We start from the raw sequence: 18,289 nt of genomic DNA on the forward strand, positions 1-18,289 counted from the left end.
CCTAATAAACTCAGTCTATCTCCTCCTCTCTGCACAGTGGCAGGTGTCCAGCCCAACTGCGGCCCCTCCAAAGACAACAAGGCCTGATAGCAGGGAAACAGGATGGAGTCGACTGCATAACAAGGACTTATTATGATGATGAAATGTCCTACAAGGTCCCAAACACCCTCTTAAAGAAATCTCTACCTCTGATAAGGGGAGTCTAACAGTCACCCACCCTAAGGCATGCGGGGGAGGAGGGAAGGGTTCTAACCTGATTGGATCGGCGGCTCAGAGGGGGAGCATGTAACAAAATCAAATGGCCGTCAAGCCTGTGTCATGCATAATTAATTGGGCCATCTACGACCAAGTACAGAAAAATCCATGGTCATTTGATTAGAGGGGCTTTGGAGGACTCTGAAGTGCACTGCTGTCTGAGCTGCTTCCACACCATCCCCAGTGTCACAGAAACGAAAAGCAACTTAAAGTTCAAGTTTGGTTTCAGCTGGAAGTTCAAGTCAAACCTGCTCTCTCAGTGATGTTTGGAGGTAGGATGAGCTCGTTAAGCAGGGAGACACATCCAATATCAAAGCTCATCCAAAACAAACAAACAGAAATAATCGAATGTTCATAATTGCGCAAAGAAAAAAAAGACAAGCAAGCAGAAATCAGGAAAGCTCCACAAACGCTGGCCTCTTTTCAAAGAAGGGCAAGAAGTCCTCTGTTCAGTTTTCTACAAGCCACATACGAAAAGTATGTGAACAAGTATGTGGGAGGAAGATCAGTTGAGACCAAAACTGACCTTTTTGCCCAAATGCAAAACACTGTGTGTGCCAGAAAACCCGATGCTGAAACCTGCTTTAAATTTAGGATTCTGCTAACCTTCCTACTATGAAGATGCATTTTTTGTGCAAGTGCACCTTGAATTAAAAAAAGTTGAATTACTTCCACAATTTATTCAAGTAGTGAAACTTATACAGTTTATTATACAGAATGATGTATTTAAAAATGGATTTCAGTTCATCAACTGAATTAAATAGAAACCTTCTGAATATCATGTACCAACTAGAAGGAGATGCTGATTTTGTAATGATGATTCTTAGTTAGAATTTTCACTTTTTCCTCCTTTCATCTGCTTTCTTTTTTGTGCATCTGCTCTGCTCTGTCTTGTCTTTTTTTTTACATTCTTTAAAGAAAACAAGACATTCATTAATTGTTTTGAGGTTCTGTCTTCTTCATAGAATGTCATTTTACACAACATAATTATGAAAATATCTTATAAAATTACTTAAGAAATTAATAGTTAAGACAAAAGCTAAAGCACTCTGCTTCCTAAAAGCACCAAAAACATTTGTGAGGATGCTGCCATCTGTAGGACAACTGAAGAACTACACATTGTAATCAAGTCGATTTTTGTATGCAGGCAGAACTTTATTCAAAAAGAATATATATTGGAATTATAGATGAATATATTTACACATGTAAATAGATGATAACGTGTGAAAAATTGAGCTTCAATTGCTGCAATCGCTGTATGCACCCTGTGTGCATATGGAAATGTCTTTCAGAAGGTTTTCTTTTTTAATAAGGACAACTCCCTCTCATTCTAGAGAGATTTTCTGACGTCATCTTTAAACCAGTCACATCTCAAATAAAATAATAAAATAATCTACCATCATGAGTCCATCGCTGCTCGAAATGGAAGACGGCTCCCATCTGCGTCTCGCCATCATCTTTCCCATCGCAGTTGAGGTATTTACTCCAGAGACAGTTTTTTTTTTCTTTTTCAGTTCCTTTATTTTTGTACTTTTTGTAGTGACACTCTGGATTTGCTCTCAGATCCCGTTAGTAGAAGCCGTCAACTGGAAACAACCGATTGCTACCGTCCAATCAGACTCGAGTGATTTTGTTTGGAGACTCAACTGGGTGCTACAATGAAGATGAAGGTTGGAAACTGTAGAGCGGTACCTGCTGGCAGGAGGGAGACGGGCGGAGCGTCTTCCTAGTTAGCCAGGTGCGGCTGAACGTTAGGGATGAGTGAGGTGAAGAAGGTGCTGATGAAGGTCCAAGCCACGGTGAGGATGCTCGGCTCTGGCATGGCCGCACCCAGAATCCGATCTTCGTTGCCTCCTCCGCCTTCCTCACCGCTGTCATCATCCTCCATCCCCTCATCCATCAGTCGCTCCTGGGACAAACAGACACAATCAGTGTCACATACTTACTCTTGTTTTCAAGGTAACAACATTTTTTGCACAATCCTGTTGAATAATCATTTATGTTAGTTAATAAATTATAGGCTAATAAATAAAAATGTGCAAAGAAACTAGGTTGTTGTTGAATGAACAACAAACTAGTTCATTCACACCTGCAGCTTTGCAAATAGATGAACTACGCTCACAGGAGTTTCTTTTGCATCTTCTGTTATCAAATCAATTATTTGTCCTCACATATGGATTTTCTGTAGAGTCAATTTTGAAATACAACGTTGAGAGAAAAAAAAGTAAACGGGATACAGATACAGATACATTTGGAGGTGGATTTCGTCTGATGAACTTGGGGCTTTTGCAAAAAAAAAGGAAAATTTAACATTTCATTTATTTTCACAAGCAATGAAACACAGAAAACAGAGAATTTGATGCATCAAACTCACAATTTCCTGCATTTCCTGCTGCCTCTGCACTTCTCCTGGAGGAGCAGCGGCCCTTTCTCCTCTGATGTTCTGCTGTTCTGGTCTGAAGGGAAACCACTGAGCCTGGTGCCTGAAAATCACAAATAAGTTGAAATAAAAATTAACCTAAAATTATCAAAAAAGAAAAAAATAGCATCTTAAGCTGTGGACAACAGCTGGAAAACTATTTACAATTTATACAGAATCTATACAGAATTGGTAAAATGCTAAAAGCCAATTCCATATTTTTCAAGACTATGTATGAACATGTGTAAAATGTACCGAATATGTTACATAATGGCAATGTTATGATTGCTTTTCCGTATACTGTGATTGCAAAACAGATATTAGGAATCCTGACCTCAATATGAGCAGTGTGGGATTATTGTCATTTAGAACATAAAAAAATAAAGGATCTAAAGAAAAACTGGATTAACAGAAAAACAGAACAAAATTTTCTCCAACTGCAAAGAAGAACAAAGGCAGCTCTTGAAACTCTGTTCTGACCTCATTCTATGTGTTTCTGTGAGAATCTGTTCAGCCCGATTTTCCTAACAATGCATACAGAAAGTATGAGTGACTTACAGATAGAGGAGCAACATGGCGCTGACCACCATGACAAAGCGACTGAAGGAGGAGTAGAAGTACACAATGCTCAGCAGAACCCCAGCCCGTGACACCGTGTACAACCAGTCCAGCCAGTCCTGGTTCAGCTCGTCGTCGTTCAGCACCGGGCCGCCCTGTGCGTTCATCTGGACTGGGTTGGCAGGCACGTTCTCTTGTAGAGGGTCCTGGGCTGGGTTCGGGCCCAGCGGAGGCTGCACAGCTTCATTGGGCTGAGCGGGCTGATGGGGGGATGAGGAAGGTGGAGATGGAGGAGGAGGAGGAGCGCTGGGAGGCTGTAACGCAGCTACTGCTGCCTGACTGCAAGGAAAAAAGCATTATAAATGCATAAAATAATGTCAACATTGAGAGGAAGAACAACTAAAACTGAAATCCAAGGGAAGATTCCCATAAGGAAGCTTGTTCACACAATAAGGTTTCAGGGCTGCAGCTAAAGATTATGATAATAACCATTAATCAGGGGAAAAATATTGGCACACCATACACATTTAATTTAACTTCTTAATTTTATTTTAAATAATAATTGAAATACATAAAAATTCAGATGCACAAATAAACTTTTTAAGATAAGAAAATAAAAACTATCCCCTAAAATGCAATAACATAGCACTGCTTTAGTGAACACTTGATCAAATGTATCTGCAGCTAACAAAAACCAGGGAAGATAAGTCCTTTCTGCTTTACTTAACATCAGTAGTGAAAGAATAATCTGTCGATATATAGAAGTTTATTTCCCTCATCTTAAATGCAAAATGTAACTGCATGTTTTATTCTATGTAGTCTAGTTAAAAATTATTCGATTACCAAATTAGATGATGATTATTTCAATAACTGATTAATTGTTTCCTACCTATAAGGTTGTAGAAGTGAGCTCTAGCAACACACTTACTATTGCATGTAGTAGTGTCGAACGTACATCTGCTGCCACCACAGCATCTGCATGGGCATGCTGGCAGGAAGGCCGCCTTGTAGAGGCGCTCCATCTGGGCTGTGGAATATTACAGTTTTATTAGTTAATATAATAACACCGAGGCACAGAAAGCAGAAAAAAAAAACACATATTAGCATTTGTATTTGTATAAAATGTATTTAATCTTCAGAGTGTTGCCAGAATTTTTCCTCAATGTGAGGTTTACTGAACTCAAACATATTTTACAGCTCTGTTTCCAGTCTTGTAAAGAACAAGATGTTCCATTCTGTAAATTACTCATTATGCTCCTGGGATCTCCTACTGTTTAATATCATATATATGACTGGGTTTGTGTCTGGCACCTCTTAAAGTTCAGGTGGTTTTTCCAGAAAAGCTGAATAGAAACTATTTACTAAAAGGTCACCTTATAAAAAGAGGAATTTAGTCCTGCCGCTGTCGGATGACGCGAGTAATCACCTGTTTTCATCTCTCAACAGACAAATGTATTATAATTATGTCAAGCAATATTAACCAATATTGTTTTATTAATAAATATTGCTTTATTTGGAATATTTATGTCAATAAAGCAAGGTAATATTAACATAAAAAAATCAGAAAAAAATGCTGCTCATGCTACTTAATTAGTTCAATAATTTATAGATATTTAGAAAATAATGAGAAGGTATGACCAGTAATTATTACTTTCCTTTTCTGATTAAACTTTAGCAATCACAACTTTATGGACTATTTTTCCATTTCATTGTATGAGTGAGTTACAGGGGTTGTTATTTACCACAGAGTATTAGGATCAGGCTAAGAAAAAAATTAATTACAAGAATAAAGTCATAATATTGCACGAAAAACATTGTAGTGTTGCAAAAATAAAGTCATACGCAGAAATAAAACGCCAAAACAAGATGAGAATGAGGTCTTCATAATGAGAATAAACTCATATTACAAGAACAAAGTCAGAATATTAAGAGAATACATTCACAATATTACCAAAATAAGTAGTAATAATAGTTATGCTACAAAAAGTCACAACATTGAGAATAAAGTCATAATAATATGAGAAAAGCCTAATAATAGAAGAATAAACTCATAATATTACTAGAATATAATAATAGCAGAATAAAGTAGTAAATAACCCTTACATGAAAAATAATTTTAAAAAGATTAAATGAGAAATGTTAAACATCTTGTGAAGTTATACTTTGGTTTTCCAAATATCACAGACTTAATCTTTTAACATGGCCACATCAGATCTTGATAACTATTGACGCTTTGCTCTCATTAAAAACTTTTTTCAAGTCATTTTATGACTTTCTTCCAGTATTATTGTGTATATTGGCAAACATATGACTTTATTCTCATGATTTCAAAAACAACGTCAAAAAATTAAGCTCTTTATATTACGGTTTTCACTCAAAACGTGCTCACTAGTGGGGAACACCATTGGTTGTCTGAGGATGGTATGAGGGTAGCCCACTGCGATGCCTTAACTCATCACAAGATTCTGGGAGAGATGAAGAGACACAAGAGGAGGAGGCTGATTGGCTGTCCAGGTTTGGCTTTGAGGCAGGTGAGGAGGAGCTGCTGCCATCTGAACTCTGCAAAAACATATAAACACTGATATAACCAAACAAATAAGTTACAGTTATGAAGAAGACATTAATGTAAGCAAGAAGTCTAAAAACAAAATCTTCCGTGAAGTGAAGTACTTTCGTCACAGCAAAACATCTAGCTCGATCTGGTTTCTGACTGTTTCTTTAAACATGTTTACTCACGCCGGAGTCAGAAGCAGAGGAGTTGGAGGGAGTGTGAGGCATTGGCGAGCCTGAGGGACCAAAAGATGGATAATCCAGATGCATCACGTGGTATTCATCCTGCTGTAGGGTTGATCATGCTGCAGACAACCAAATGATTTGAGAGGTGAGAAAGGATAGGCAGCAAAATAACAACAGAGACAAAGCCAGAAGCAGAGGGAGATGAGAGATTACAGTGAAACAGGATGGAAGTCACACACACAATAATCCCCTTTTGTTTGTTCGATCAGCCATTGTTTGACAGGCAGCCTGTTTCAGTTCCCCCACAGACTGAGGCACAATGAGGCAACTAAATAAACAACACTGCAGTTTCCTAGCTCATAGATAAGTTGCATCTGCAAAATTAAATAGTACAGTAACACCCTTCAATTTATTAATAATGGTCTGAAGCCTTGGACAGCTGTAAAACCGCAAATGTTCTTTGTGGTTGTGTGATTCATATATCAAAAATTATTCATAAAAATCAAACAATTGTCAAATTGTCATATAAAGCACTTTATGTCAAGCAGACATTACAGAAAAACTAGATTTTATCTGGTACACATAACAGCTCAAACTTTTAGTGTTACTACAAAGTCAGTTTAATTCAGAAAAAAAATACTTATGAAGTTCCAGCTGAGAGAAACTTGTCAAGTAACCAACAGATAAGATTGTGAAGATGGAAATTATATGTTTCAAGCAAATGTGTGAAATTGTAAGCATAATTTATTACTCTCATGTTGATTTATCTACCATTCCAAAACAGCAAAATTGACCACAATATAGATTCAACAGTCAAACACAAACATAATTGATAAAAAAAAAAACTCAAACAGGATAATACATTGCACCAATCACATTAAAGAGTACAACTGTTAATCTAATCAATAACACAATAATTTCTAAAAAAAACTAAAACATTTTGTAAAACATAGCAGCATCATTGGTTATTCTTTCATGAAACCCACAGTGGGAAAATAGTCTGAACACACAACTTCTTGTCAAATATATTATTTTGATGGTGTGACTAATTCTTTTTTTGGTGAATCAGAAATGTTTTTTAAACTCCGATTTGAAATGTCATATTTTCACATAATGCTTTACCTGCAGATAATGTTCAAGCATTGCTTACCTCTGTGATCACATTGTGGTCTTCCTCCGTAAATCTGCTCCAGTTTTTTGGATTGCTGCGAAACAAACAAAACACTAATAGTATGATGAAGTGATGAAGAGTGTTACAATTTAAATTCAAGGCATACATAAATAATCAAAAACAACTCAGGTTAATAATTTGCTTAATTAAATTTTTGCTTGCTCGATTCAGGTTACCTAACTTCAGTGTCATTAACACACTATGCAGTGGGTTTGCACACAAGTTTCAGTCACTGTTTGAAACCCAACATTTTATTGAATCTTAAATTAGGTTGAAAATTCACCTCCAGGTTCCCGACATTTATAGCAGTAATGGTGCTGAGCAACAGAAGCTAAATTGCATTTTCTTAGAACAGGACACAGCAGATAAAACTAGAGAGCAGCATAAGCATGATGTTCATTTGTAGAACAATCAAATATGCTAACAAGAATTGTAAGCTTGTGATTTAAATCCTTACACTTTATAAGGAAATACATGAGATTCCATTTATGTCATGTAGCAAAACAGAAAACCGAAGACGAACTCGTTATAGAAAAATATCTGTTTATGAAATCAGTTGAGCTTCAGGTCCCTTGATTTTTGCAGGAATGTAATTTTCTATTACTACCATGCATGTTTGGCTACTGTACCAGCAACTAAAAGCAAAACAAGCTCTGTGAGCTGCTGCAGGTTAGATAGTTTTTATTAACTAAATAACAGTGTCTGCTTTTGAGTTGTTAACTAAAGTGAGGTCAGTTCTTTATGCTAAAACATGAACATACTTGATGAAAAATGCTGCCACTCCTCTTATGATATGAACTGAAGCAAATGTAGCAAAATCTCTAAAGACAGACCCATCTGAAATTAACCAGAAACAATCTGAAACATGTTTTAGCAGCTTTGAGTTAACTACCAGCAGTTCAATGAGCCTGGATGGAACTGGAAAGATGAGCTTTTATTACAACCTTATTTATGGCTAAAATGCTCCATCAAATTGATGTTTTGAGTACAATGGCTTGTTGATTCAATTATACTAGCAGACTGGTTTGGATTTCAAAGCATATTCCAGGTATCTAGCACAGACTCACTTCCGTGCAGCCAAAGAAAAACCAAACAAAAGGAAAACCGATCTGTAAGTGCAAACTGTTGGCTATTTTCCAAAATTATTTTAAAAAAAGAAGTAACCATCTTTATATGGCCGACCACAAGACTGAGCTAACCAGAAACCAATTCCTCTGTTGAACTCATAGCAGTTTGAGACTTTAAGATAAATGTATCCAAATCTTCTGGTGAAGGCGATCCTAAAATTTCATTTATGAGTACATACTTTTTCATGATGCAATCATGAACTAAAGTTTGGATATTGTTTATCCTGAAAAACGTGTTCTAGCCAAGAAGTCTTATTTGTTGCAGTCTTTATTTGGTCTGACAAGTATAAGATCTGTGGGATGCTTTATATTTTTGAGGAATAAATGTGGTTTCATCTTAAAAATAGAATTTAGACAAACAAAAATGCAAGAAAAATTGGAGAAATGCAGATTCTCAAAATGAATTCAAACTACACATCTTCAACATCTGTGTCTGCCTTTCTAAATGTACGACCAGACAAAAATTTTAGGAGAAGCATCAAAAGCAAATGAGGTGGATTAGCACAGCTTGTCAACAACTGATGGCGTCATCTACAATATGTTACTGTGGGATATTGTCTCTGCTGCCCAGAATTCGAGCTGTTAGCACATAATGACAAGACATTAGACTGTAATACAGCAGCAGTCTTCAGTCAGAGGTCCCTTCAGATTCACTGTAAGACTGACTGCTACTGGAGATCCTTCCTGTCCACAGCATCATCATCTACAATGACTCCACAGATACTTGGATGATATATGTCTTAATGATACATTTAATTTCCATTTTGGATAAAAAACATTTTTTTGAATTGAATTAAAAAAGATAAAAAAAAAACAAGTAAAATAAATTGGTAAAATATATTTAATGTCTTCTATTTACTGATTGCACATTCTGAATGAGATGTAAATGGATGAACAGAATTTGTTTGGTAAGCTCTAGGACATCGTTCTTATTGAAAAAAGCCTACAAAGAAAACAATATAGTTATTTTTTTCTTTCTTAGCTGTTTGTCTGTTTAGTTTTAGAAAAGGAAGTGCAGAAAAAGGAATTTACTTTTAAATAATACATGTAAGACTTTGAACAATAACTAAATCTTAACAGTTACTTTACCATTAAAACATCTGTTTTCAACAATAAAATACAGATTTTGGAGACACTAAAATAGAGGTTTTACTGTTTTATGACATTGTGAAAACAAACTATTTTTTTTATTTAATATTATGCAATGTAACAGAGGAGAAAACACATAACAGGTTTATAGTTTACACGTATGTTGAAATGTGTTAGTTGCTGTTCTATACTACATAAAACCCAATTCTTTACTTGCAGAAATACACAAACCAAAATTAAAACAGAAACTAAATGTCACTTATATGCGCAGTTTCAGGGTTTCTATTGACCCTACTGCCACCTGCCATGTTTACTGGCATTTAAATATTCCCTCAAAAAGGCAGAAGCCTTTGGGGGGGTCAGACGTAATAACAGCTACCTAAACAATTAGACATTTTCAAATTAAAGCCTCGCTTTTCAAAAGACAAACGGATAGTTTTAAATGAAGTTTTTTATTTAAACCCTATTCATGAAGCTACGGTTAGCTTGCTAGCTTGTTAGCCAGTTTAACTAGCCATGTATCACGTCGTTACTTCATTGACAACATATTTATCCGTCTGACTTTCATACATGCACTCAGAAAAATACATTTCTGTACCTGTTTCCTCCTTTAACAGCGTCGTCTCCTCACCCCTGCTAGTCTCGGCTCTCCTGCCGTGGTGTTGTAATGTCGACTATAGGGGCGGAACCCACGTGACCACCGCCTTCATAACAGCTGATTATGACGTCAAGGAGCTTCCTGGCTGGCCATGTTGGAGGACACACAAGTCTGTAGCGACAGCTAATCTGTGATGCGTGTTCCTTCATGGATGCACAATGCCGAGTTTCTGTGCTATAGTCGGCTGTGGAAACCGAGGACAACGGGACGTGAAAAGCTTCTTCCGGTTGCCGGCGGTCATCACGAACCAGGGCGAGAAGACGAAGAGCTTGTCCAGACGGAGGCGATGTTTGTGGTTGTCAAGAATAGCGAGGGATAATCTGCGAGATTCAACGCTACCTTACATCCGCGTCTGCTCGGATCACTTCGTATCAGGTTAGTCACTATTACTGTTGTAGTTCCAGCACGGAATAAAGTGGGTTATAAAGTAAAAATGTAATTTACTGTTGTCAGGGCAACACAATGTAAGTGTCGAATCCCCGCCCACCACCACCACACTATTTCCTCTGCTAGGTGCTTAAATATTTTTGTCTCTAAATGTCACCAAACTTTTTTTCAACACTTGCCAGATAAAACCTTTGACCTTTTCTAAATAGTTTTGCTTAGAGACAACAATAAATAAGCAAGGACTGGTACGGCCAATATTCTCCTGTTTTATAAAAGCATTAGTACTAAGGATTTTTTTAAAAATAATTTTGAAACAAATCGCAAGCTTTTTTTTTAAGTAGAAAAAGGTTTAGGCAAATTAACATTCATCAATAATATGAGAGATTTACATTTAGACCTAACATATAGGTATAATATTTTTATTTTGATTTAACATTTAGATAGAAATTTATTGTTAAGATTTAAATTTAAATTTTACCATTTAGATTTAATATTTATGTTAACATTTAGATTTAATAAAATTGTGTCAAATGTAAGCATGGTAATTTCTGAGGTTTTTGTCAGACATTGATAAAAGTGTTCAAAATGTGAGAAAAGTAAGCTAAATATATAAGACATTGTCTGCTAATACTTTTGCCTGTTCAAATTTTACACTTGAGATTTAACCATGAGCAGCAAAAGCAAATGAGGTGGATTAGCAGTGCTTGGCAACAACTGATGGCGTCATCCAGGAAATCCACTCTACTGTGGAATGTCGTCGCTACTGCCTGGAAATTGAGCATTTCATGGTGGTCATAAAGCTGGCATACAGCAACAGTCTTCAGTCAGAGGTCTTTTCAGATTTGTTGCAAGATTGACTGCTACTGGAGATCTTTCCTGCCCACACCATCACCATCACTCAGAACGACTCTAATGATATTTGAATGATATGAGTTAAGACAATTGTCATTTTGCCTTTGGGATAAATAAAGTATTTTTGAAATTTTGTGTCATTTTAAGGCGAAACATATTGTGCTGAATTTTGTTTCCTCCTAGGCCGACCTTCTGCTCTGTATGATGATGCCAACCCAGACTGGGCGCCTTCTATAAATCTGGGCTGTGATGGGATGGATGAGGCAACCACGCCCACTGGAGGCACACAAAGACGCAAAAGGAAGCGTTATAGGAGAGAGAAGATTTTAGAGCAAGTTGCTGCTTCAGCATTGCTTGATCTAAGCGATGCTGCTCATGAAGACGATGAGGAATATACTGAACACAGAAAATCAGTTAACGTTCAGACTGATCTCACCTCTGAATCCATCACTGCAATGCAGATGGAAATAAAGAGACTCATAGAGGAAAACAGAACTTTGAGGAAGGATGTTGCAGCTCTAAAATTGAAGGACTTTTAAAGTAAATTTGAGTGACTTGTGAAAGTACAAAGAATGACGTTGCATAGAATAATAGTTTAGTTTTACTGTGGCCATTTAGCCACGTTCCTCCAATCAGATGTGGATGGTGCTAAAAACTCATCTGTAAAAGCTTAATTTGCAAGTAATACTGATGAGGTCCACTTATTAGTGTTTCGAATTGTTACATTACCCATCAAAATTTGGATTAAATGGTTAGAAGGAACATTCGTTAAGTATCAGGTCAACACCAATGATTGTCTGTTTGAACTCCTGATCATCCATGATTTCCAGCAGACATGTTTTGGTCTCCAGGTGGAAATAAGTGTTGATTTGTGACGTTCTCTCGTGGCCCACATGAAGGAATAAACAAAGGCAGAGCAGGCTCTGCTAAACACAGTTCTGGTCTGAAGCCTATATGCATTCATTACTGACATGAATAGGATATTAATTTGGGTCTTTGAGTGATTTATTTCAGCTGCTCAATCTAAAGATGAACTGGACTGACAAAAACTTAATTAAAAAATGAAATAAAGGACTTGATTTGTACATTTTGGCTGCGTTGTGCTTCTATCAGAGAAGGCACAACACAGCCTGAGATTGACCACAACCTGAGGGAAACTTGCAGTGCTCCTGTTTTTCATGTTTCTCAGTGAGATTAAATTAGTTTTGTTTTTGTCGGTGCTCTGACAAAAACTTCTCAAACACAATCAAATATTCATATTTAACTTGCCCTGGCAATAAGAGATTAGTAGAATTTTAATATTTGTTTCCATGTTACTAAAAAAGTCCAAGAGTCAAAATCAAAGTGAAACAGTTGATGTTTGATTAGACCTTTTAAACATACAAGGATCACAAAACTTTTTAAAATGTGTAAAAGCTATTTTTGATACTAATTAGTTTTTGAAAACAAGCATTTTTAAAAAAGTCTTTATTATCCACAGCTGACCAAACAGAAGTAAAGTGCATGAGGTGGCTTGTTTGGGTGGCTCTTTTCAATAAGAATTCCCATAGTCAGATCTTCATGTTTACATCACAGTTCACAGTACAGCACCTAATGATCTGTAGTTCTGATTACTGCTTCAGTTTCTGCAGAACCTCCCTGGTCAGCTCCTTACTATACCGGTTGATCTTCCAGTGTCCTGGCATCCATCCGTGGAGAAAACGATTGAAATCCGTCCATGCGAATGCAAACATCTCTCTCCACTCCTTCTCAAGAGCATTAAAGTTCACGTCTTTATTAACAAATGCCTTCAGCTCTGTGAAATAGTGGTCCAAAAATCCCGGTACCCGTTTGCCACATTCCCTCTCATCCATGCAGCTACCGAGAAAATACACAACATCTTTCATGCCACAGCCACCGCCGACGTACTGAAAGTCTACGGCGGCCACTTCCAGTCCGCTCTTTGAGAAGCAGAAGTTGGCCAGCTTGGCGTCACCGTGAACGATGGTTTTAAAGTGACACTCGTTGAGGACCCCGTCGATGTCGCTCGCTGCCGCTTTGAGCTCAACGTCGTCCATGGCTTCCAGCTCATCCGGTCGGGTCTCCAGGTGCCAGTAGGTGCCAACCGGCCACAGACCCTCTGGGGTCACACCCAGGAAGAGAGCATGGAAGTGGGCGAGCCAGCTCAAGCAGGCCCTTATCTCTTTGTCCTTAATGCTGGTTCTGTAAATGAAAACATGAACATCCATCATTAAAAATCACATTTCATCTGCCTTGTCAGGGAGACCTATGAAGACATTGCTGCAATACTCGGTTCAACTAAAGGTAAGCATACTATAGCCTTAATATAAATAATAGATTTGCTGTAAATAAATATAGATACAAAGATAAATCAACATTTTCTACTTGTAGTTAGTAAGACAATTTCTGATAGAATTTCAGTTTCTTCATTTAGAGAGTGCATAGTGTATAATAAAGGGGCAGGAGTTGTTGATTTTTTATACAAGTGTGACAATGTGGGATTTGCTCTGTTCAGATGAGAACAATAATACAGGCAGTTTGCGCAAAAATTGTGATTATAAATTGTTTCATATTCGTGGTTAATGGTTTATAACACTTCTGGTTAGGTGAAGCCGTTTCAGAGATACTCACATTTACGAACAGCTTCAATTTTGACTGTCTGTGGTCATACCTTCTCTGGTCATAACCCTCCACATCCAGATCTTCCAGAACTATCAACATCTCGTCGCCATAGGAACGGGCGGCAAGGCAGACGGGGATGCGGCAGCTCTGATTAGTGGAGTAGTTCTGGTACCAGTGGGTCTCCACCTGGTAGGACCTGACTTTACGGGCGTGGGAGCGATCCGTGTTCCAGCCGCCCGGATGTTCTGCCTCTTCCGGAAACTTGATGTGTTTGACCACCACAGAGGGCCGCCCACAGCCCTCAAGGTGCAGCCGCACTATCTCCCCGTAACCGCTCCACAGAGTCTGGATCTTAGCGCCGACACGCAGCGATGAAGCACCGCATGTCTGCAGGATGAGGTCCCGGCACTCCTGCTTCATTTCCACGGACAGATCTGAACCAAAGGGACAGTGGAGCGAAGTGTTTAAGTAACGTTGACAAAAGATATTTGTTGTGATCTGATTTTTGCGATTAAGCAGAAAAACCAAAAACAAACAGTTATGGTAAAGACTTGAATAAAAGAAAACAAATGAAGGACGTTAAATGAGGCGTCATATTCAAAAAAAGAAAAACAAGGAACGAGGAGTATTACAAGTATTTACCCTCAGCTTCCTGATGGAGGCTCCTCTTCTTCTTCAAATGTGTTTTTTTTATTTGTTGGCGCATTGCCGCCACCTTGTGGAAAGCAGTGGGAATTAGAAAAGAAAAACTGAAATTAAATAATCCTTACTCTCTTTTTCTTTAAAGTTTTAGACCGTAAAGCCGGGACCTTTTCAAAATCTTCTAAATAACGTTTGTTTTGTTATAAATCTATCCTTTCAATCTGGTATTTACTTAAATCTAATATAGCATATAATAGTAGCATGCCACCCCCAAACAAAGAGAGGCAGTTGACCCTCCTTCTCTTCGTGGCTTGGTGATACTTCCTAGTTACTTTGTTCACCTTCAGCTCCACTTGCAAAACAATTGTAATAGAATTTGCTTTTGTCTGGAATTATAGCTTAAAGAACAGCACTGATTTGTGTAGAGGCAAAGTTTTAACAGTATTAGATACTGAATGCCAAACACATAAAAACAATAAAGGTAACCTACTGTTCTTCCTTGAACAGATTAGGATAGGTCTGTGGCAGTGATGTGGGGTAAAGGGAGGCAAGTGAGGCAGAGCCTCACCTGTCATAATGGAAAAATATGATAAAATAACTTATATTGCTATTTTCACCCTGTACTATAAAGTATTTATTTATTCTCCCCTCCAGGGGGGTTTTGTGGGCTCTAGTGTCCCTTAAATGAAAGTAGGCTGACAGGAAAAGGGGGAAGACATGCGGCAAATGTCGCCTGGTCCGGGAATCGAACCCGCGATGGCCGCGTCGAGGACCCAAGGCCTCCAAACGTGGGCACGCCCAAAGTATTTATTTTTTATTTAGCTTAACCAATTTTTATTATTTTTACTTCAAAATCGCTGAATCCTCTGAACTTTCCATTCACCTGCTGGGAAGCGCAGCAGGTGAGGCAGCAGCGAGCTGAGCCTCACCTGGGATTGATCAACCTCTCGCTAACTGCAATGGCTGCCATGACAGCATGTTCCTCCTGTCTGCACGTCGCCAATAAAATGGTTAAAAAACATTTAATGTATGAACTGATTTTCATAATTTAGCTCATATATATGCAACGGATATTAGATATACAGGTGAAATTCTTGCTAAAATATGTTTTGTAAATATCTTTGTATGTATTTCATAATTGCCTTGTGTTGAGTGGTGTTTGGCGCCCCCTACTGGTTGCCGTAACAGAGACAGTAACAGCAAGCTAGCCATGGAGCTAGCCATGGAGCTAGCCATGGAGCTAGCCATGGAGCTAGCCATGGAGCTAGCCATGGAGCTAGCCATGGAGCTAGCCATGGAGCTAGCCATGGAGCTAGCCATGCAGTAAAGTGCTGCGATATATTTATGGTTTTCTCCTCTTACCACAGCAATCACTTATTAATAATAGCAAAACAAACATTAAGGCTAAAACCATGTTACTGCAACAGGCTGGATGTTCTGCTCTTTTAGTGAGAAATATTTCAATGAGTTTTTAGGGGCGTTGTTGTCAGTTGCTATGGCAACGAGTCTGAGTGTGTGTGTGTGTGTGTGTGTGTGTGTGTGTGTGTGTGGCCTGGCCAATGCAAAGAGCGAGAAAGACATGGTTTTGAGTTGTACTTCAATGGTTTTTCCCTTTGCTGTGGAGCACAGCACGAAATTAATAATGGCCTACTTAAATTTCCAAGTCGCATGGCAAGTAAAAGAATTGTCTTTTTGCCCTCCAGCGTTGTCCGCATACGCGAAGTTTCCTCATATAAACATGCAGGTGGTCTACATTTGTATATCTGATTATGATTAAGTCGGTGCCCGACCAGCTTTGCACGTCACTGGTCTGTAGACATTACATTTCATCAAGTTCATTACATTTTTGTGCACAAAATCATTCTCATATAATGAGATTTTAGCCTGGTTAGCTGACCAAACACTCTAGTACTCAGCTTAGGTTGCTAGGTAACGGGGTGGGGTTTGCTGTGGTTGCTAGGTAACAGCACAAAAACACCTTGAGGTCAGAAGTTCAAATTCAAAAATACTTTATTGATTCCAAAGGGAAATTAAATGTTGCTGTAACTCACATTAATATTATGATGTTTGATAATACATCAAACTTAAAAACTATCGGTATCGGTATTGGAATCGGTGATACCCCCCCCCTCGGACCAACACCGAAATATGCAGAATCACTGACATCATCTTGTTTGTTGAGTTTGTTGAATTTCTAAATATTGGTGAAAAAGTTTTAGTTACACTGGCAGATTATTTCACTTCAAGTGTAGTAAGATTGATGCACAAGAAACTCGACCAAAACTACTTGGTAAGATTTTGTGGTTTTGCACTACATCCTGGAAGTTTTTGAAAAGGCTCATTTTCCAGACACCAAAAACCATGGCTGTTTCTTTAAGCACTTGGGCTTTTTATTGAACCAGCTGTGACCCAAAATGTTTGCATAATACATTCCCTATCAAGTCTAATAAGCACAATGAATTCAACTTGAACAAATACTAACCAAATAGGAAAAAGGAGCACGAGAAACTAGAGAAATACCAGGGCCTCAGGGAGGAACTGGAGAGGGCCTGGAAGGTGAAGACCACAGTGGTGCCTGTGGTCATCGGGGCCCTCGGGCAGTCACCCCCAAACTGGACCAATGGCTACAACAGATCCCAGGAACAACATCAGACATCTCAGTCCAGAAATGTGCAGTCCTTGGCACAGCCAAGATACTGCGCAGAACCCTCAAGCTCCCAGGCCTCTGGTAGAGGACCCGAGCTCAGAGGATAAGAACCACCCATGGTGGGTGAGAAGGGAATATATATATATATATATATATATATATATATATATATATATATATATATATATATATATATATATATATATATATATACTGTATATATATTTTATCCATCTCATCTACCTTTTCTTATTCATAAAGTACTACTGAGGTCAATGCAGCTGGTGTTTGAAAGTTTAGACGTCATCTTATTTGGATTGAAAGGAAGACGCCTTCTTCAAAATTCACGGTTCTTCTTTTGATTTTCATATGCAAAGTTTGTCTTTGAGGTAAATCTTCGTGGGTCATATCTTTGTCTTAGCAAGATGGTATATTTGATCAGGGTGGATTTCTCTAATTTAAAGCAGTTTAACAGAAGTATTTCTCTCCTTGTAGATTTCCTGTTTTTGGTCATTTGTCATGCTTGTAGTAAATGTTTTAGATCAGGGGCGTCAAACTCATTTTCGTTTTGGGCCATATCAAAACTCACAATGTTCTTAAAGAGCCGGTTGAGCCTGGATATGTTGATAAAGCCCATTATATAGTTAAAAAACCAATAGTTGTTTCAGTGTTCAGTAAGTGTCTCTTAAAATTAAATAATATTGAACATCTTTTCACACTGATCAGTCCAACCAGAATTTTGTGATGATTTTGTGTGTTTTTTGCAATCAAAATGATAGATTTTGATTGCGATGATCAGTGATCATGATTTGTGGTCCTAATTTAAAAATATTTGTAAAGAATTTTTATATTTGTGCTAATGTATGACGTTTGACATGACTTTTTTATTCATCGCCATATCAATCATTGGCTATAACTTGACATCAAGAAAGGCTGAGGCAGGCAAATTTTGGAATTTGTAGACTGTGTGAATTTTGTTTGAGTTTTGAGTGAGTTTTACAGATTTGTTGAAAATCTGGAGGGACTTATTGATGTAATTTGGAGTCTGGAGGGCCACATAAAAAGCTACGGCGGGCCACATTTGGCCCCAAAGGCCTTGAGTTTGACACATGTGCTTTAGATCATT

The 18,289-nt window shown here is 38.0% G+C and overlaps 2 protein-coding genes across 3 annotated transcripts; both read right to left on the reverse strand.

The window, feature by feature from the left end:
- Positions 1 to 1,385: 1,385 nt before the first annotated feature.
- Positions 1,386 to 10,049, reverse strand: LOC102227384 (homocysteine-responsive endoplasmic reticulum-resident ubiquitin-like domain member 2 protein). Of its 2 annotated transcripts, none has more exons than XM_023331131.1 (8): positions 9,954 to 10,049; positions 7,119 to 7,173; positions 5,969 to 6,087; positions 5,685 to 5,791; positions 4,161 to 4,259; positions 3,233 to 3,571; positions 2,630 to 2,738; positions 1,386 to 2,164 (listed from the first exon to the last, which is right to left on the reverse strand). In XM_023331131.1, exons 3-8 carry the CDS (start codon positions 6,050 to 6,052, stop codon positions 1,982 to 1,984), a joined length of 921 nt encoding a protein of 306 aa, XP_023186899.1. In that variant the 5' UTR covers positions 6,053 to 6,087; positions 7,119 to 7,173; positions 9,954 to 10,049; the 3' UTR covers positions 1,386 to 1,981. The 2 variants fall into 2 exon arrangements, with proteins under 2 accessions (XP_023186899.1, XP_005814592.1); XM_005814535.3 differs by having other exon boundaries at positions 5,622 to 5,791; positions 9,954 to 10,048.
- Positions 10,050 to 12,702: 2,653 nt separating this feature from the next.
- On the reverse strand, positions 12,703 to 14,548 carry LOC102227645. The gene is made up of 3 exons (XM_005814536.2): positions 14,517 to 14,548; positions 13,924 to 14,308; positions 12,703 to 13,454 (listed from the first exon to the last, which is right to left on the reverse strand). The coding sequence occupies exons 2-3, from the start codon at positions 14,292 to 14,294 to the stop codon at positions 12,863 to 12,865; spliced, it is 963 nt and encodes a 320-aa protein (XP_005814593.1). The 5' UTR covers positions 14,295 to 14,308; positions 14,517 to 14,548; the 3' UTR covers positions 12,703 to 12,862.
- Positions 14,549 to 18,289: the final 3,741 nt, after the last annotated feature.

The sequence above is a fragment of the Xiphophorus maculatus genome, chromosome 3 (assembly GCF_002775205.1).
Source record: "Xiphophorus maculatus strain JP 163 A chromosome 3, X_maculatus-5.0-male, whole genome shotgun sequence".
NCBI lineage: Eukaryota > Metazoa > Chordata > Actinopteri > Cyprinodontiformes > Poeciliidae > Xiphophorus > Xiphophorus maculatus.

Coding starts and splice junctions, on each gene's coding strand:
- LOC102227384 (XM_005814535.3), bottom strand. CDS start 6,052: ATGCATCTGGATTATCCATCTTTTGGTCCCTCAGGCTCGCCAATGCCT. Junction 5,792..5,968: donor CCTCTGCTTCTGACTCCGGC/GTGAGTAAACAT, acceptor ATGTTTTTGCAG/AGTTCAGATGGCAGCAGCTC. Junction 4,260..5,621: donor ACCAATGGTGTTCCCCACTA/GTGAGCACGTTT, acceptor AATATTCCACAG/CCCAGATGGAGCGCCTCTAC.
- LOC102227645 (XM_005814536.2), bottom strand. CDS start 14,294: ATGAAGCAGGAGTGCCGGGACCTCATCCTGCAGACATGCGGTGCTTCA. Junction 13,455..13,923: donor GAGGGTTATGACCAGAGAAG/GTATGACCACAG, acceptor TTTCATTTACAG/AACCAGCATTAAGGACAAAG.